At 57.7% G+C, this 20,032-nt stretch overlaps 2 protein-coding genes across 8 annotated transcripts; one reads left to right on the top strand and one right to left on the bottom strand.

Annotated features, from left to right (window-relative positions):
• Nucleotides 1-1,278: 1,278 nt before the first annotated feature.
• On the bottom strand, nt 1,279-11,220 carry JRK (Jrk helix-turn-helix protein). Of its 7 annotated transcripts, none has more exons than XM_019712273.3 (3): nt 11,084-11,183; nt 9,888-10,126; nt 1,279-8,848 (listed from the first exon to the last, which is right to left on the bottom strand). In XM_019712273.3, the coding sequence occupies exon 3, from the start codon at nt 8,388-8,390 to the stop codon at nt 6,723-6,725; it is 1,668 nt and encodes a 555-aa protein (XP_019567832.3). In that variant the 5' UTR covers nt 8,391-8,848; nt 9,888-10,126; nt 11,084-11,183; the 3' UTR covers nt 1,279-6,722. The 7 variants fall into 7 exon arrangements, 6 of the variants coding, with proteins under 6 accessions (XP_019567832.3, XP_074172898.2, XP_019567834.3 ...); XM_074316797.2 differs by having other exon boundaries at nt 9,888-10,108; nt 11,084-11,140; XR_002135887.3 differs by lacking the exon at nt 11,084-11,183 and having other exon boundaries at nt 1,279-1,979; nt 2,114-11,077.
• A 5,154-nt stretch (nt 11,221-16,374) lies between these two features.
• On the top strand, nt 16,375-19,363 carry PSCA (prostate stem cell antigen). The gene is made up of 3 exons (XM_019712209.3): nt 16,375-16,502; nt 17,896-18,003; nt 18,621-19,363. Exons 1-3 carry the CDS (start codon nt 16,451-16,453, stop codon nt 18,833-18,835), a joined length of 375 nt encoding a protein of 124 aa, XP_019567768.2. The 5' UTR covers nt 16,375-16,450; the 3' UTR covers nt 18,836-19,363.
• The last annotated feature ends 669 nt before the right edge of the window (nt 19,364-20,032 follow it).

Here is a 20,032-nt window from a genome sequence, read left to right as displayed (position 1 = left end):
CCATGCTCCTAACTCCGAAGGCTGCCGGTTCGATTCCCACATGGGCCAGTGGGCTTTGAACCACGAGGTTGCCAGTTCAATTCCTCGAGTCCCACAAGGGATGGTGGGCAGCGCCCCCTGCAACTAAGATTGAACACAGCACCTTGAGCTGAGCTGCGCTGAGCTCCCAGATGGCTCAGTTGGTTGTAGTGCATCCTCTCAACCACAAGGTTGATGGTTCGACTCCCGCAAGGGGTGGTGGGCTGCACCCCCTGCAACTAGCAACGGCAACTGGACCTGGAGCTGAGCTGCACCCTCCACAACTAAGACTGAAAGGACAACTTGACTTGGAAAAAAGTTCTGGAAGTACACACTGTTCCCCAATAAAGTCTTGTTGAAGAAAAAAAAAAAGGCTTTGGGGACACAAACAAACACCGTTGTCACTTCAGTACAGTTTGCACAAAGGTCCTGATGGGACCTAAGGTCCAACCATGTTCAGTTTTTCTCAAGTGACTAAAAATTATCCTTTCACAACTGTTTTTTTCAAGTTAAACGTGAACAATGTCCCACACAGCCTGGGTTGATTCCGGCAGCCCTCTCTTGGTCCCAGGGCCTTGAGGGTAGGCCAAGAAGTCACCAGCAAGTTGCTGTGAGCACACCGGAGTAAACAAGCAGCTGGACTGGGGTGGACACAGCCCGGGACCCCCATGGTAGGGTGGCCAGTGAGGCCTCTGAGGGGACCTCAATAAGTGTGGTGAAAATGACCAGGAGGGACAGTGGGCCCAGAGGAAGGCCCGGCCCGGATGGCTTCCCGAAGCCTGGGGCTACACTCGTATTCCCCCACTGAGCACACAGGTCCCTGGGCCCCCGTCCTTCAAAAGACCAGCAGGGGTCTGACCGCCTGGCCCCTCCCCACTTTTCCAGCCTGATCCCCCCTGTGCACTGGACAAGGGAATCTGGCAAAGCCAGGCCCACAGTAGGTGCTCAGTAAACACTGGCTGATGGGCGGGCTGGGCAAAACCCCCATCCCGACCCTGCCCAGTGCTACCCGCCCTACTGGCCGTCCTCCCGAATTTCTCAGGCAGGGTCAGCCGGGTTCTGGCTGGGCTTCTGAAGGGGAATGAGGAAATGGGACAGCGGGACAGGCCGGGATATTCGCCCCCTTCCAGACCTTCGCCATGAGCTCCAGTGACATCACCCCCTTGGGCTTCCTGCTGGAGCCAGTCTCTTGGGGGCCTCTCCTCTCCTCTGAGGCTCTGCAGTCCTCAGTCCAGAGTCACCAGGTACCAATCATCCAGCTCTTGGGTTTCACGATTTTTTTTTATTGTGGTAAAACACAGAGAACATAAATTTACCACTTTCATCGTTTTGCATGGACAGTTCAGTGGCACTGATTACATTCCCCGTGTCATGCAACCATCACTGAATTCCAGAACTTTTCTTCAAACAGAAGCTCTGTGCCAGGAAGTGGCAACTCCCCAGCCCCTCACCCCCGCCCTCAGGGGCTGGCCCTGGTACCCCAGCGAGGCCCCCAGCATAGCCTTGGGCAGGGCCACAGCCTCCAGGTCACACACCTGTCCCCAAACCTGCAGCACAAAACCCTCAATTCCACACTTGCAGGAGGTCCCCACCTCCTCAGCTCGAACTGGGAATCACCCCAGGCTGCACGATGGCCCACAGACACTAACCGTGACATTCATGAGATGGTCCACCTCGCAGTTATTACCCAGACGGCAAGCTGGAGAAGACAGTTCCAAGCACTGAACATTTTCATTGAGTTTGATACACTGAAAGCCTGTTTTATTGACTTCATTATTTTAGCTGCAGTAAAGTGGGTGGGTTTTTTCCTGAACTTCTGTCCTTTTGTTAATGAACTCAGGTTCAGCTGCTTGCCGCGGATCAAGAGACAAGGGTTGGCAGAAAGAAAAGTAGGATTATTCAAAATGTCGGCATTCCGGGAAGACGATGGACTGCCGTCACAAAGGCCACCTTTCCCGTTCCTAGAATGGTCAGGGGGTTTATAGGTATACAAGAAGAGGCAGAACAAAGGAAAGAGGGAGTTAGTCAAGCGACTCCTTAGAGCTGACGTCCAGGAGAAACGTCCCCTGGGTCCAGTGTGTTCCGCGATGGTTACCTTGAACCTGGTCCTAGGGATGATTCACGTGCCATCTGACGGAAAATTGCAGTCTGGTTGCCGGCGTCCAGATGTCTGAGGGCTGAACCAGTTTCTTTCAAGTCAGGTTCTGCCAGTTGATCAGATTAATGAGGTATGCATGTAGCCTCGAGAAAACAGTTATTAAATCAGGTAGGAGGGAAAAGAGAAAGAAAGAAAAATAAACCAAATTTTTTAAATCTTGAAAAGTACACCATAACCCTTACACTTTGAAAGCAGGGGATGCAACTTCTTTGCACGGCCAGCATCCTGAGTGGCCTGCAGCCCAGCAAGACCCTCTGTGAGTGAGCGGGGCTTTGTGGCAGTGCCCCCACACAGTGAGCATGCTGTGGGGGGGGGGGGGGTCTGGGGATGTGGGAGGAATGTAGGGGTCCCTTTTTAGGGATGAAGTGAGATGAGGCTGACGCCTGGTGATGGGCTGAGTAGTGAGGCCCCCGCCACGGGTCCAGCAGAGTGAGAGCTGGGTCACCAGGGCGAGGCCAGAGGACAGCCCTCAGGAAGGAACCCCAGGAATGTACCCCCATTGCAGGGGACTGGCCATGGCCTCCCAACCCCTGCTCCTCCCTCCAGGAAGTTGCCACCTCCCCTCAACTGGTGCTCTGGCTCCGTTTTGATAACGTGTTTCATTAAATAATGAGGTGCAAACTGAGCTGCGCCCTCCACAACTAGATTGAAGGATAATGTCTTGGAGCTGATGGGCCCTGGAGAAACACACTGGTCCCCAATATTCCCCAATAAAATAAAATAAAATAATAATAATGAGGTGCAAAGAGAGCCAGTGGCCTCATTTTTCAGAACCACAAAAAAGAGATTGATTTACGGGCGTCCTTATTAAAGCAGCTGGCAACAGGCATGGTCCTGAGCTAAGAGAAGCCCCATGCTCTGGGCTTACAAGGGGAAAGGCCCTTTATTAAAATGTATTGCCCCATAAAACAAGAAAGACATTCAAAAGGGAAAGATGGCGTGTGCGTGGTGGTCTGACAGAGAACAGGCAGTGAAGTGGGCAGTGTGGGGGGCTGAGGGCAGCCCCAGGGAACCCCCTCCTCCTACACCTGTCCCGTCTGCTACTTCCCTGGGCCAGGGCCTGCCTCACAAATGACCTGGGCCCCGCTCTAGTGCCGCCTCTCACCAGCCAGGCTTGGGGCAGCAGGCTCACCCCGCACCCCCACCCCCACCCCCGCCCAGGCGCAGAGTCCTGCTGAGACCAGAGCTCCCCAAGGCTACGTGTCTGACAGCTTTGTCACCCCCAGTGTCCTGCCTGAGCCTGGCATCCCCAAAGCCCAGGACCCCTGCTTTGCCCTCTATGGCAGCAGGACCTCTGGCCTCTGGGAGAAGTGCAAGGGCAGCAAGGAAAGTGGCAGCCAGCGATGACCCAGTGGAGAGTGGGGCAGGTCCAGGGTGGAGAAAGGGGTGTGTTCCACCGCAGGGTTCAGGCTGAGACATGGGAGAGTGAGCAGAGCAGGGGAAGGGAAGAGACCGGGCCCAGTGGGAACAGACAGGAGGGGCCTGCTGCCCTGGGAGAAGCCCCCTGGGGAGGCACACACTGGCCAAGCTAGACTCCAGGTCTACCCTCTGCCCGGCACGGCTGGCTGGCTCCATGGTCCATTTCTGCTGACCTCAAGCCCAGGCTCACACAGCAACCATCTGGACAACTGTAAGGCTGTGTGAGGGTTGGGGTGCCCCTCTGTGCTGGCTGATCCTGACCTGGGGGGGCCTGGCGGAGCTCCCCTCTGTGTGTAGGCTGGCCCCTGCTCACAGACCATCATGGGCTCCAGCCCCTCCCCTCCAGTGTCCAGCTGCCCATCCAGGACCTCAGGCCTGGCTCGGGACACATTTGTAAATAACAGACATGAAGGCAAGCAGGGTGATCAACAGGCCACTAAGCCTGTCCCTTCAGAGTCCTATTGATAGAGTAGTAAGTCGATAAACCCGAGGGTGGGGAGCAGTGAGCAAGGTTTGCAGGCCAGCCTGGGGGCCCTGGGGCCATCTGCCGGCTTCTGTGGGCCCCTGGCTCCCACGGTCACAGGTCCCAATGCACTCATTTCACACACTTAGTCCAATACCACAGCACAGGTGCCACACGCCACCCTGGGGTGACAGCCTCCCTTTCGGGTGGGTTGAACCTGGGGGAGTCACCACCCTGTGAGCCACCAAGGTCCTGTCCCTGCCAACCCCACGGCCAGTGTGGGCTGGGGTTGGAGTTGGGGACCTGGGGAGAGGTGGGGAGAGGGAGGAACAGGGAGCCCAGGTTCCCTGAGGGGCCTCAGCAGCCCCTGGTGAGGAAAAGGGTGGTGTGGTCCCTCCAGCTCCATTTCACATCCAGTCCAGGGGGCTCCACCTAAGACTGTTTGGGCAAAAACAATTCTGAGACTCAAGACCCTGACCACTTGAACCTCTCAGAAACTGGACAGTAAGTGGAGCAAAGCACCTAGGGATGGGCGTGAAGAGGACGCAGCAGTCTCTGCGAGGGGCCCGGGGCAGAGGCATTCACCAGGGCCAGACACACAGCTCACAAGACAGCCTCACTGCGCTGCAGGTCTCTGCCAGCACTTGCTCTGAGAATCCTCAGTCCTCCTGAGAGCTCCAGAGGAGAGCCCCCATGGGGAGGAAGGGGAGAGGGAGGCATGCAAGGCGAGTCCTGCTCCCTGAAGCACCCCTTGATCAGCAGCAGGAGTGGCTGGTTCTGGAAGGAGACCCTGAGGATAAACACTGCTCAGTTTGTCCGCTGACGTGCGTTTATTGATCTGCCACAACACGGCAGGACAGGAGCAGGTAGTGAGGGCACGACAAGAGCCCACGGCCTGGGGTCTAGTCTGCCGGGGACCTAGGAGCACCAGCCAGGAACCCCAGTGCCAGGCCCCTCCCTGGCTCCACCCACCTGTCGTCCTGCAGCTCAAGAACAGCTGGGCGGGGGCCCGCAGGCTGACTGTGGGGGCACCTCGACGGGCGGGCATGGCCGTCCATCTCCATGTGGCCACAGCCAATGGCGAGGGCAGCCTTGCTGATTCCACATCTAACTTCCTATTAAACCTCAAGCAGCTGCAACTCAATGGCATGGGGATGCGTGAGTCTGGAAGTGACACAAAATGACACAGAAGTACACGGGTGCACAGGTGTTACCCAGACATGTGAAGGAAACAATGTCACAGCAGCACAGAATCGGCAAGGAAGCTTAAAACGGTCTGTGCTCATTTCCCAATCTTCACACATGCATCCAAAGCAGGACACACGCTCCACGGTGTAGCGCCATGTCAGCAATGGCTGCCACCCTGGTGTTTGAAAGCGGTAAAAATACAAGAGAAACCCAGGGCAAACCGAACACTTGAGTTTCTCGGCTCTCAAGGGAACAGAGGTCCCCCCGGTGGAATAAAGAGCAAACAGATGAAAACTACGCATCCACTCAGCTGCTGTGACATTCATTGACTTCAAGAACAGGATGGAATTCAAAGGCAAAGCAGTGAAAGAAACACAGAAAAATAGCCCGTGTTGTGTACAAAGAGGGTAAGTACTGCCGACCCGGGGCTTTCTGTGACTACAGGTCTGGCCGCAAGTGAGGCAGCGCCACCGGGAAGCTGTGAACCGCCTAAGAGAAGGAAGACTCACCAAGGCTTCACACCCCGCCTTTACCAAACCAACCAGAACAGCCAACTTTCCCCAGCAAGTCGCAACAAGGTGTGAACAGCTGCAGCTGGATATTCAACTATTGCTAGGAATCTAAACAGCTTGTTTTCCTGTTTATGTATGTGCAAACCTAAGACTAATTTCTGAAGGTCTGGTCAAGATTTATCCATGGAAAGGCCGTGAATGTGAAATTCTGAGCAACATGGGATGGTACACGTCTACTGGACTCTGGGCCAAGACGCCAGAAACACCCCCGGGCCCTACGGTCCTCTAGCGGGCGAGGGCAGGCCTGGCCCAACCCTCCTGCTTGCTTTATGGGAAGCAATTCCACACGTCAAGTCAGCATGCAGCCCACATGCTGGGGTCCAAGCCCAAGGCACGGGGTCTGCAGGCAACATGGAGGAACTTTCACAGGCTCGTGCTGCTGAGCAAGGTCACGCCTGAAGTGGGGACAGGCGAGCAGGGTGATGACAGATTGCCTGTAAAGCCACAGCAGGGGGCTTAGCTGACTCAAGGTCATAAACTGAGTCTTGGCCCTTGGTGAACTGCCCTTGGGGACCAGCCCAGCAGACCGAGCCCCGAGGGGCAGGATAGGTGGACCTTGGGACATGCCAGCCTGTCAAATGGTGGCAGGTACTGCCATTTGCCGGCCTAAGGGCCGACTTTTCTCCTCTCGACGGACATCTCTACCCTCGGACACAGCGAGGCTGAGCCAGCCACCAGACCAGAAACTGCCCACGCAGTCCTGGAGTGTAGCCACGGGACACTCAGTTATGTTTTAGGTTTGGTGGGCCCTGCCAGAATATGTCCTCATGTTCGTGCAACACGACCGGTGAGTTACTTGGTTAGCCGGAAGGGGAGGGGCTGGGCGCGCTTCTCAGCACCCACCCTCCTGGAACAGCTCCCCACTGGTGGGTGTAGCCACGCAGCCACGCGGCTCGAGACGCAGTCAGTTCTCACCCGCCAGGGACGAGCAGGGCAGCGGGGAGCCGGCAGAGGCGGCGCACTCCACCGCGAGCTCCTGGGGGGCTTCGAGCTTGACCCCGGCCCTTAGTGCCGGGCACCGCCGCCGCCCCTGCCGCTGCCGCACGAACACCGAGCGCAGCGCGCGCAGCTGCCCCACCTCCGGTGCCGAGAAGCAAGGCTGCGCCTCCGCAAAGCGGACCACGGCGTCAAAGGCCACGGCCGCCTGCTCCCAGGCCACCTCCTCGCCCTCCCCGGCCCCACCACCCTTTTCAGCCTGCTCTGGGTGGCCCGCAGCGGGTCGCCCCCCTCCAGCCTCCTGCCCAGGCCCAGCCCGCTCGGCCGCTGCGCTCCCATTGAGTCTGCTGCTCGGGCGGGACGCTGCCTCTCTCCCGAGCTCCAGGACGTGCGCGAAGGTCTGGTCGTGAGGCTTGGTTCTGAGACGCTCGGGCTCCTCCTCGGAAGAGGAGCCTTCAGCCAGCGCAGCCGCGGGCCACAGCTTCCTCCAGGCCCTGCTGAAGACGTCACCGGGCACCGCGTTCCAGGCACAGGCCACGCTGCAGATGGCGTCGTTCACATTGTAGCGCGGGTGGAAGCCCTGTGGCGTGACAGGGGGGTTGATGAAATTCCTCATGAAGTCTCGCCGGATGCCCTGGTCCATGGGCTGGATTAAGGAGGTGACGCTGGCGGGCAAGAAGATGGTGAAGATGTTCGCGGAAACCAGCTCGGACTCCTGCGGGTGGGCCCGGGAGCTGTCCAGCAGGAGCATAGCTTTGCTGTCCTCCGGCAAGCCCCGGGCTCGGAAGTGCTCTCTCACCGATGGAGCAAAGATATGATGGAACCAGTCAGAGAAAACCGCCCTGTCCGCCCACGCGTTACCTTGGGCTCGGTAGGCCGCCGGCAAGTGCTGGATGCCTCTGGAAGCCCGGGGGCCGCTGCATTTCCCGATCACCAGGGGCTTGATTTTGTGGGAGCCCGTGGCATTGGCACACATGAGGACGGTCAGCCTGTCCCTGTTCTGCCTGCCGCCGCCGGGCACAGCCCCACCCTCGGGGGTGGGACTCGGCAAGCACCGCCAGAAGAGGCCAGTCTCATCGGCGTTGTAAACCTGCTCCGGCGTCAGGCCGTGCTCTGAGGTCAAGCTCCGGAAAAACGCACGGAACTGCTCAGCCGCCTGGTGGTCGGCCATCTGCTTCTCGCTGGACGCGTCCAGCTTCTTAATGCCGTGTCTGGCCTTAAAACGCCACAGCCACCCGCCAGAAAACACGCAGGGCTCGGTGAGCCGCATTTGTTCGTAGAAGTCCTTGGCCTTCTCGATGAGCATGGGGCCCGAGACAGGCACGCCTTCGGCGCGCTTGCCCAGGAACCACTCGTACAGGACGCGGTCCAGGTGCTCGAGCTTGGGCGTGTGCAGCGTGCGCCGGCGTTCCAAGGCCTTGTTGCAGTCGGAGCTGGCGAAGAAGCGCAGCAGCTGGGCCTTGTGGGCTTTGATGTCGTACAGCGTGGACATGCCCACGTTGTACTCCTGCATCAGCGCCTTCCGGCTCTCGCCCCTCTCCAGGCGGGCACAGATGTCCATCTTCTCCTTCAGCGTCAGCACCACCCTCTTGCGCTTCTCCCCTGGGCCCCTCCCGGCAGCCTGCTTGGAGGCCATGTGGGGGGAGGCTTGTCCCTCAGACGGAGGACACACAGCCTTCCTGCCTCCTCTCCCCTTTCCTCCCGTTCCCCTGGCTTGCCCGTTTCTCTCTCCACTCTGCCCACCCCGTTCTGCTGATCCTGCGCCACCACAAGCCACGGTTCCTCCTCTGTTCCTCCCTCCAATTTCAGCCAACTCTTGCCTCAGCTGTCCCTCGTCTTCCAGGCTCCTAGCGCCCTGGCCAGGAGAGAGCTCCTGGACCTCTCCCGAGTCACACCGTCCCCTAGACTTCGCCACACTGTTGAAACCTCTGGCCTTCTCTGCAGGGATGGTGGCAGCTTCTCCCTTCAACCACAGACCAGAGAGCAGAGGCGCCCCGGAGCTGGCTTCCGGTTACCCGAGGTTGTGCTGTCTGAGCCAGGGGTGCCTCTCTCCAGGACTCACAGCGCTGTCTCACACGCATAGTGCTTTAGGAACTGGAAAGCAGAAGGGGAAAGAAAGAAAAATGTCATGGAGCGCGGGCCTAGGCTGCGTGTAGGCTTGTCCTCACCAGTGTACACATTGGGAAGCTGCAGCTGAAACAAGTGGTGTAGAAACTTCCAACACAAGCTGGCCGGTGACTGACCCAGTGTCCAGGGCTGCCTAGCTCTCTGCCCAGCCGCCAGTGTGCTGACACACTGGTTCTGAATTCCAACTTCTACCAAATGACTTCTGAGTCACTGGTGACTTCCAGATGGACAATTCTATCCTTTTATAACAATTTCCCAGAACACCCCACTTCTCCCTGTGCCATCGAGCATACTTGCAGGGTATGGTGGATACACCCTTGCTGGCCCAGGGCAGTCTGTGAGAATCATGGGTCCCACCATACTTCGCCTGGTGACACCACCATCCTCCAACTTCCAAGGATTTAGGAGCTGTGGTCCTGAAAGTGACCACCCCACTGGTCTGCTCAGCCCTGAGATGGCTCTGACAGTCCTGTCTTCTCCCTCGTAGCCAGCTGTCCCCTGCCCTCCATGACTCAGCCTAGAGCCCTCTCACCTCTCACCTGGGAAGGACCGCAGACCACCCAGGTAGCGGCCACAGTGAGCTTACTGTCACCCCTCACCACGTCCCGCAGTGAAAGGCATGTGGTACTCACAAGTGCACTTCTGGCTGTGACTCCCTACCCCACCCCAAACCCTCATCTTGGCTGCTTCTTCCAACTTTGGGCAGTTGGTGAGGCCACAGGACGAGTCATACATAGAGCATAAAAATGTGGCTCTTTGAGACTACAACTCAAGAAAAATGAAGTTTCCTCAAATGTAGCAACAGCCCCAAAGACAAATCCGGGCCTGTCACCAGTCATCTCTGGGCACATCCTTGCACCCTTCCGAGTCAGTCCTGGTCTGCAAAGTGAAGGAAGGTGCTGGTCCTACAGGGATACTATTTACATCCTATTTACTGGGTGTGACAGTGCGATGCCGTAATGTTTGGCCCTACGGGGAGCAGAGGGAAGTAAAGGCCACAATCCACCTTTAGGGAGATGTTTAATATGAAACCAGGAGAAAATGGGAGCCCAGTCACTTGAGAGAGCCTGACTCGAAGCACCACAGGAAGAAGGAAGGGCCGGGACCGCTGGAAAAGGTGTCCTGCAGGCTCAGTGCCAGGAATTCACTCATGACGGATGCTTCCTCACGCGTGACATGCAGGTATGTGCAGGGCGGTACAAGACAGCTGATAACACGGTCATCTGGCTAGCGAGACAAAACCTCCTTTAAAAATGAAAGTTAGATATTACTTCGGAAACAAGTTCTTAAACCACAAGTTACCATGACCCGGCAAGAGAAATCACAGGGTTTCCAGCCTTGCCACTTCAAAGGAAGCAGTGACACGGAGGCCCCTTGGATTCCGATAGATGTAAACATATTATCCTCTTGTGCCCAAGGGACAAAAGAAACGGAGGAGGGCAGAGTTGGGGCCGAAGAGGGCAGAGGGAGGCACTGGTTTCTGCCTATACCCCTCCCTGTCCTCAAAAGAGAGCCGCGGGCTTTAGGGGAGGAGAGGTAGTGCGTAGGGTAAGCAGAGTGTCAGGGAGAAACACGCAAGAAACAAAGCATTCTGGAGACGGAGGAAAAGATGAGGTCTTGAGAGCAGGAAGAACTGAGGGACCCTTTAGCAAGGGACGCAAACATCGGGGAGCGCAACCGGCAGGGAGAGCTCCTGGGAGCTGAGAGCGTTCTGGGGAGTGGGGGGGGGGGCGAGGGGTTGTAGCTACAAACACAAAGCCCCTTCTCCGTGGGGCACAGGGCGAGGAAACCCGGGGGCAGGGAGACGCCAGAGGCTGTTTTGGAAAACGTTTCTATGCCGGGGCCACGTCTGGGGCAGAAGCTCAGCCTGGGGCAAGGGCAAACCAAAACAGAAAAGCAAAAAGCCAAGTCGGGAGACTTCTTCCGGGGGAAGGGAGGGCACCTCGGTGCCTAGCGCCTTCCGCAGGTGGAGCCCGGGGGGTCGAGACCGGGCGCCGCGGCCAGGCTGGGAGCGAGCACTGGGGACGAGGGCGGGGGCTGCAGAGAAGGCTCAGGGCTGGCAGCTCGATCCCCGGTCCCTGAGAAGCGGGGGGCGCGGGGCCCGAGCCGGGGTGGAGGGGTGCGGCTCCCGGGGACGATGCCCGGGCGAGAAGACCAGACCGCACGCAGCCCACCCGCCTCCCAGGCCCGGCCCCCACTCACCTGCGGACGCCGAGCAGCCGCCACCGCCGGAAGTGCAGCCGATCCGCGCCCCTTTACCGTCACCGCCACTTCCGGGACGCTCTAGGCAGCCTGGAGGACTCTCGTCTCGGTGGCTTCGCAGAAGGCGGTAGAGATGCAGGGGAGACAGAAGGGCAGCCGAGGGTGGGCGTCGGTGGCCTCCTGAGCCTCGACTTGTCCGTCTGTAGCAAGGGTGCGGGGGTGACTGGAGTCTCGGGTTTTGTGATGATTGGAACCTGTGCAGAACGAGTTGGGGGCCCTCACAGTCCTGGGCAAGGGGGGGCGTGAGGGCAGACAGGGCTCTGTGACCCCCAGTCCAGGATGGCCTTTGATGTGGAAGTTTCTAATGGGGGTGGGGAAGGCAGCAAATTAGGCCCCTGCCCTTAGCGACAGGAGTAGCTAATGCTAGTTTCTTCCTACCCATCCTCTTACTTAGCTAGAACCTCAACTGTACGTAATTTTGGTGATTTCCATGATGATATCTGGGACTTTTGAGCTGGTGAGACTTGGGTGAGATTTGGACTTGAGTTGATGGTGTAATGAGTTGAGACTTTTGGGGACCTTGGGGTGGGGTGAATATTTTACATGATGGAGCAATGTGTATCTGGGGACCAGAGGCAGACTGGGGGGTTGAATAATGCCCCGCACACCGGCTTTCCTTGTCCTAATCGCTAGGATGGGATTGTAATGGTGGCATTAAATCTATTTTGAGATTTGGACCTCTGGTATAATTCGATTTAACAAGCATAATTTAGTTTGGGACTTTTTGAAATCTTTGTTTTCTTTCCCTCCTCTCCACCACACCTTAAGGACTGTTTACTATACATTTAGTATGCATACCAGTTTCAGTGGTTCTATTTACTTTGGCTTTGCATGCCTGGCAGTGACCTGGAGGGGTTTTGCATCTGTGTGGGATCCATTCTCCTGCCTCCAACTTAGATCTACATAACATATGCAAACGTTGCCATAACCAGCTTTACCGCACCTTCCTCCACCCCCAACTACAGGAAAACATAAAATTTGAGAGCAGACTGGACACAGTAGTTTGTAGTAGTTTCCCTGCAGACTCTACGCAGCCGACCTTTCTTACTTTAATAAATTTCCTTCTGTATTTCTACCTGACTCATGAATTCTTTCACGGCCCGCAAGGAAGCAGACACATTACCCACATCTCCACGTGGCTTCTAACAGTCACCTTAGACAGCATTTCTAAATCTGAACTCTCAATCCTCCTGCCCAGCCTCACTCCATCCGCAACTCCCTATCTCAGGGAGTGACAACTTTCCATTCACTCAGGCCAAAAACTCAGAGTCACCCTTGATGTGCTGTGTCCCTTACACCCCACAGCCAGGCGAGCAGGAGCCCTCCGCAGCCATGCTAATCTCACTCCCAACAACTGCTTTCCCCAGTCCAAGCCACCCTGGCCTCAGTTGCCCCCTCCCTGGTCCTCCTCTGCCCTTATGCCCCTGTATCAGCCATCTGCTGCTGCATGACGATGCACCCCAATACTTTGTGGCTTGGAACCAGCACCACTTGGTTGCACATGGTTCCCTGTATTGAAAATATGGGTGAATTAGACGTGCTTGACTGAGAGGAAAGGGGCAGGAGCATAACGCGCACGTGAAGAGGGCTGCACGGAGCCCAGAAGCCTCCCTTGGTGGGCTCTCCTGGGACAGAGAGGTTGCCCCAGGAAGCCCAGCTCCACCCCTATGACAGTCTGCTGCCACCTGCTGGACACGGGATGACATGCACCCACCGCCAAGATGCATGGGTCTTCCCCCGTGTGGATGGAAAAGAGGCCACATGTTAAACCTGACAAGCTCAGGAGACAAAATAACCACATAGGATGGCGTGAATATAAAAATTCCTAACTAAGGTGGGCCATGGTGGGAAGTCACATCTTTAGTCTGTAGCTTCCTTGACAAAGGTCAATCTCTATCTTAAGTGGGCCTGTCTATTGTCTTTTTGCATCCAAGATAACATGCCCTTGGGATGTCAGTAATCCTTTTTTCTGGGCCAGAACAGGAAAGTATAGGACCCCTCATTATTTTTGTCCCCTGATTACCATCTCTATGTGCTGTAAAAAGTGAACTGTTAACTATCCTGTACCCACCTATGTGAAAGAAGCACCTGTCTCTCCAATTTACTTTCATCCAATCCCAGAGATTTCCTCGCCTTGCTTTCCCCCACCCCCTTAATCTACCACCAGTGGATTTCATGTAACCCTCCTCCTTTGATTCTACATATAAAATAAGCTGCAAACCGCCGTCTTGCGGAGCATTTTCTCAGTCCATTGAGATTCTGCTTCCCGGCAATTGCCATCAGTTTGACTCAAAGAAACTCTTACAAGCTTTCTCTTAGGCTGGAGGTTTTTTCGTCGATGCTGAGATACTCCTGCCGTCACTCTGGGACCCTTGAACATTGCCTCAAGGACTGAGTCCACTCTGGCACAGAGGGAGGGGTCAGAAAGAGGACAAAGAAGAGCGTCCACTAGTGTCCTCTGGGGCCTAGCACTCTTGTCCCTCTGCCTGCAGACCTTCGCCTGGAAGTGGTGCTGGACCCAGAAGAGCCCCTCCCCCAGGCTTTGGAGGCCGCAGACGGGCACACTTCACCAGCCAGCCCCTCGGGGGAGGGTCTTGGAGTGACGAGTCTCAGTAAGGAGGGGTCTCCCAGCTGAGGGAGCTTGTAAAGCCCATGTCCTGCTGGCAGAGAGGGGACCCAGTTCAAGTGTGGGACTGTGTGGCAGCCCCAGGAGTAGTAGTGGTCTATTGTCAAGGACCCCTGTGGGGTGGAATCTGCTCCCAGCAGAGCATGACCCCCCGAGGCCTGGTCCCGCTGCTGGTCCTACCCGGTCCACTTCACATCCTGGTAGGAGCTGGAAGCCAGGGTTATGGAAACAGGCAGGTCTCCAGGGAACCTGACGGTTTGGGCCCATGGGGGTTGGGAAGTAAGTGGAGGGCCAAGAGAAAACGAAAATCTGGAGGCCTGGGAGGGAACCACAGAGCAGAATGAAGGAGGGTTGCTAAGGGTGAGTCTCCTTGAAGCCTCATCTAGTGCCACCTACATCAGATGTGGGTGAGACTCGAGGGCCAGGTCCAATTCTCCCTGAGGCTGGTTCCCTTCCAGCTGTGAGTGAATGTGTGTGCTTCCAGATACAGCAGTGGAACTAGTGTAGGGTGGCGGGTCCCAGCAAGTCCCAAGCCCTGCAGACAGTGTTCCCTAGTTCCTCATGCGTTTGGGTTTCACACGCTCCCCTCCACACCCACTGGGACAGCTAGGGCAAGGCTCCTGCTCTGTGACTGTGCCTGGCCCTGGAGCTGGATGGTCCTGTGGGGGGTCCTATAGCAACATTCTGGGCCTGGGGCTCCTGGGAGCCAGTTGCACCCTCAGTGGGAACAACCCCTCAGTGGGGAAATGTCTCCTGGCTTGTTAAATGACCCCTGGGGTACAAAAGCACCCCCATTTGAGAACTACTGCCTTCGTGTAATCACTTCATATCAAATCAGATCAACAAACATTTACACCTGTCAATATTTGAGGGAGGAATGTTCCAGGCCGGTGCTAGGAACTGGACAGATAAAAAAGGCTCCAGGCAAGAGCACCCATAGTCCCATGGGTGGGAACTAGGTGTGTGTGGCGGGGGCAGACAGGCAGGCAGCCGCACACAGAAACACTGAAGTCACATTTTACTTACTGTGTGAGTCACCTGAGCTTATGGGACTGGCCTGGAGTGGGGTGTTTAGAGAAAGTTCTGGTGAGCAGAGTGGGTGAGAAAGGTGCCCTGGGGGAAGGGCCACACTTCAGCAAGTTTCTGGTCCTCTCTGAGCCCCAGGGTCCCCACCTGCCAAAGGGGAGCCAATCGCCACTGGAAATAGCGCAGCCTGGTAGGTGGCAGGCAGCTGGGCAGGGGAGACCGCAGGTGTTACGAGTCCCAGGGTCTGGGTCTCGGGTCCCCCTGGCCCACACCACCATGGCTTCTTGATCCAGGACTCCAGGTGAGAAGACGGGAGCTGCCCCACACTGAGAGGGATCCATCAGCCCCTTGGCCTCCCGCCCCTGCCCAGGCAGATTGAGCTGGAGCTGATTTCCCCAGCGTTCACCCATCAACATCCTCATCCCTCCAACAGGCCCCAGGGTCCTTTTCCAGGGTTAAATCAAGGAGAAGATGAAGGTCAGAGCAGCTGACCTTCAGGTGGGAGGGGCCTGTTGCCCCCCAGACAAGCACTTGGCTGGCAGGCAGTGGGCGTGGCCTGTACCCACCAGCACAGGCCCAGATGCTCTAAGGAGTCATGGGGAGACTGTTTACAAAAGGGGGACAGGTTGAGAGGACAACGGGGACCACTAAGGCCACCAGGTCAACAGCAGCAGGAAGCCGCTGGCCTCCTGGGCTTAGAGGGACAGAAGAGAGGAAGTAACAGTTTATCACCAGAGGCTGGCCAGAGCCTGTGTGACGCAGCCACTTCACCGCACCCCAGGAGTCAGGGATGACCTGACCACTGGACCTCAGCCTTGTACTCACCAGCCAGTGGGAGCCCTGTGGACCCCAGGACACAAAGCAGGGTGGAGAGTGAGTCTGGGGTCCAGGCAGAGACTGTCCAGCCCAGAGCCAAGCCCCTTCCACCTCCTGCTGCCGAGGCCCCTGGCACTGCACTTCCTCACGCCTTTGTAGCTGAAGTTCCATGTCGTGTGGGTCGTGTAGGGATTGGAAGGTCACGAGGGTTAAGGCCCAGGCCTGGCCTGTGCACACCCGACACTTCACACCTGTGTGCCGTGGCTGTGCCCACGCCCCATCAGCTTCCAGGACACTTCCCAGAACAATCCCAGCCTGTGGCACCCTCTCTGCAGCTCACACCTCGATACACACTGATACATCTGTGACATCTGATGAAGGCCTGTCACCCACCTCGGGGCAGTGAGCCCCAGTGCTGCTCTTGCACAAAGCGCAGCGGGGCTGAGTGAGGGAGGCACCTTTCAACCTTTACTGGAAGACTAAAGGAGTGAATGCATCTCAAGGAACTGGTCTCCCTTCTCCGGCCACACTGCCCGCTCTGACATGGGTGGAGGTCGAGTCTGGGGCCTCATCCTGAGGACAGCTGAGAAATGGCTGAGTGTGCGGAGAGTGGTCCCTGCCCCGAGCAGGCCCTGCCTTCAGGAAGCAGAAAGAAAGGCACAGGGAGTGGGAGGGGACAGCCTGGTGGGGCAGTGGGACTTTGGGATCCGCCCTGCCCAGGCCCTGCTGGCCCCAGGAAACCTAACCATGTTGACAGTGGGCAGTGGAGCCTCCCCCTTTCCAGCTGAAGTGATATAAAGCCGCTCTGAGGTCCCCTCCACCATTGCCTGCCTGTGACCATGAAAGCTGTCCTGTTCATCCTGCTGGCTGCTGGCTTGGCCCTGCAGCCAGGTGAGACCCCAGCCAGCCACAGGGCAGGGCCAGGGGAGCAGGGCTGGGGTGGGAGCACTGGAGGGAGGCCAGAGGGGCAGAAAGAAGAGGAGGGTGGGGGGATAGGGAGAAGGGAGGTCATGTGGAAGGAAGGGAGGCGGCAGCGGAAGGAGGGGCTTTCATCCGGACCATGTGCCCTCCGGGGCAGCTCTTAGTACAGCCCAGATGCAGAAACCACTCACCCGGCCGTTGCCCCGAGCTGTCTCCTGAGACAGGCTGGCCTGGCAGCCTGTTTTCTCCCCTTCACCACTGTGGGGCAGGGCTAAGCTCCTAGAGGGGCAGACAGACAGACGGAAGCACACAGAGACTTCAGGGTAGGTGGGAGGCACAAGGACACAAAGCCTCAAGTGAAGAAACACCACAGAGGGAAGGTGGGAAGACTGAAATAAGGGAGGGAGCTGTCCTGAGAGCACTCGATCCTGCTCCCCAGCCCGTCTGGGCTGCTGCAGACAGCTGGGTCCCATAGGGAGGGTGGGGGCCTAAGCTGCTGCAGGCTGGACTCCAGGCCTGGCTCGTTCTCTCCTGGCCCAGCGTCCCTGGGTGGTAACGGAACCACTCAGAGCCTTAGCTTCTCTACTGGAAAGTGGGGATCATGACAGTGGCCCCGAGGCCGCTGGAGTTTGGCCTGTGTAGTGACGAGCAGCATGGGGCCTGTCTGCACTTGGGGTGCCTTACATCCCAGCTGCATCATCGTTTTGACCAGAGGAGACAACCATCATGACAGCTGGAGACACTACCTCGAGGGATGGAACAGGACCCAGGGGGCCCACCCATGATCTCACAGCACCGGTGGGGGGGAGGGCTGGAAGGGGCTGGGAGGCCGGGCTGGGCTTGCACAGGCTGTTGGGGACAAGGCCGGGAGGGCGTTGATGCCTGGAGGCATGTGCCGTTCTGGGAAGGGCCCGGAGTCCAGCAGGCCACTGCCAGGTGGGGTCAGCCAGGACCCACATGGGGTTTGCTGGCCCCTTCCCTCTAAGGAGCATGGGCATTTTGTCAGAGCTTTAAAATCCTACAGGATGGGCTGGGCACTAAAGGTGGATTCCAGGTGCTGTGACAGGAGGTGGGCAGAGAGGCCATGTGGGTGGATTTGGATTCATGGCCATTCCCTCCTGGTGAGGGGCACCCAGGTGAGGGGCACCCAGGTGAGGGGCATCCAGGTGAGGGGCACCCAGGTGAGGGGCACCCAGGTGAGGGGTGGGACGGGCTCTTGTGCTCCTCCATGTTCCCAGCTCCTGGAGGGCACCTGACAGCACTCTGTCGCTGTCCCTGTCCTGTGGCAGGTGAGAAAATGAGGCTGCTCCTCCCACCACTGGGAGCATAAACCAGGCAGCCTCTGAGCCCCTCCTCCCCGCAGGCACCGGCCTGCAGTGCTACTCCTGCAAGTCCCAGGTGAGCAACGCGGACTGCCAGCATGTGCAGAACTGCACCCTCTCGGAGACCGAGTGCTGGATTGAGCGCATCAGTGAGTGACCCTGCTGTCCCCTCGTCTTCCTGGTCACCCTGCCCAGAGTCCCCTGGGCTGGATGTGGGCCTGCCCTACCCTGTGTGCCATCCCCTTAGACGCCCTGCGGCTTGTGTCCACCAGCAGGAATTCAAAGAACCTGGGCTTGGGTCTCTGCCACTGAACTGCACTGTGCATCCTTCTGTCCACCTGTTCATCTGCCCACCTGTTCATCTGTCCACACATAGACATAGAGCTAGGTGCTCAGCTTCCCATCCACCCATCCCCCCATTCCCCCTCCATTACTCATCCATTCACACACTCCCTTATCCATTGCTTACTCACTAATCCATTTAGCTATTCTTCCCCCCACCCATCCATCCATCCATCCATCCATCCACCCATCCATCCATCACTCATCCATCCATTCCCGCATTTACTCAATCATTCCACAGGTCTGGCTGCCCTGGGCATGGGGACGTGGATGAGACCAGGTCCCTGCCCTCACACTGCTTGCCACCTTGAGGCTGAGCCAGGGTGATGTAGAGTTTTAGTTAGAGGGGGGGATGCGGGCTGGGGCGAGGCCAGGTGGGTGAGTGCCCAGGACCAGCCCCAGCCCGGTGGTCCCCCGTTGCCAGGTGCTATTGGCGTCCTGACCATCATCAGCAAGGGCTGTAGCTCACACTGCAAGGAGGACTCGCAGAACTACTACGTGAGCAGCAAGAACATCACGTGCTGCTCCACTGACCTGTGCAATGCCAACGGGGCCCATGCCCCGCAGCCGGCTGTCGTCACCCTGGGGCTGCTTGCCACTGTCCTCAGCCTGCTGCTCTGGGGACCCAGCCAGCTGTAGGCTCCAGGAGGACCCCGCTGTGGCTCACGCTGGGGCACTCCTCACACACACCGGCCCAGTCAAGGCCCTTCCTGAACCCTGACCATGCCCTCGGTCCTTTCCAGCCCTCCCAGGCTCCCTCCGACTCCTGCCTGCGCCCACTGCCCTGCAGCCTGGGCTCCAGTGATACGGAACTTTCTGAATATGGCTTGTCTGGCTCCTGGGCCTCTGGCTGCTGTTTCCACTGCCCTATATTCCAACCCACCCTTTAACCCTCACTCAGGCACCTCTTCCTCCAGGAAGCCTTGCCTGTCTGTCCCCTCCACAAGCTGAGCCAGGTCCTACCTGTGTTGTCCCCTGTACCCAGCATGAAGGAAGCACTCAGGAGGGTCCCTGCAAAGACTGAGATGAAATGGACCAAGTACAATTGGGGGCAGGGGTGTGAGGTCCCAGGTGCCCCAAGAGATACATACAGCCTAGAGCAGGGCCATCTCCCCACCACCACGTGCAGCCACCCCAGCGCACAGGACACCCGTAATAAAGACTTCTTGGTTTAGTTGCAGAGAGCCTCTGTCCTTGCACGCCCTCAGGTCCGAGCGAGGGTTGGGCTCCAGGGCTGTGTTGGGTTGTCACCTGGGTCCACCTTGGTGGCTGTAGCCACATGGGGTGGAACTCTGGCCTGGGCAGGAGTAAATGTCTGACACCTGGAAGGGAAGACATTGTGGTGGAAGTCAGGACAGCATCCCTGGGGACTCCCAGCTCTCACTGTGTGGCCTTGACCAAGTTGCTCAACCTCTCTGAGCCTCAGGTACTCACCTGTGAGCCCTCATTGCCATGAGGATTGGCCCAGAGACTACACCTAGTAAAGAAGTGCTGGTGGGAGGGGCTGCTACTGTGAGAGAGCCAGCCGCCCTCTCTCCTTGCCCTCCCTTCAGCTTGAGGACATTCCCTCTGTTACTTATATATTTTATTTTGTTGGTTTTAAGTGTTCCACACCTACAGTGAGAAATTCAAACAATACAAAAGGGTCCCCAGTGACCGGCTGGCCTCCCCCAACACCTCACCAAGGTCCATCACACCTCCTGGGGCTCCTTCCGGGGTAACTGTGGGCCCGGGGCCAGCAGGCCATGCACGTGGAATCCGGGGGAATCTCCAGGCGGACACCTTTTCATGCTTCAGAAGCCCCTCTGAAAACAGCCTGTCTCCCTGCGCCCAGGG

Source organism: Rhinolophus sinicus, chromosome 6 (assembly GCF_057876585.1).
Source record: "Rhinolophus sinicus isolate RSI-liver-muscle chromosome 6, RSI-T2T, whole genome shotgun sequence".
In the NCBI taxonomy this organism is placed as follows: Eukaryota; Metazoa; Chordata; class Mammalia; order Chiroptera; family Rhinolophidae; genus Rhinolophus; species Rhinolophus sinicus.
This window is presented reverse-complemented; position numbering and strand designations above follow the sequence as displayed.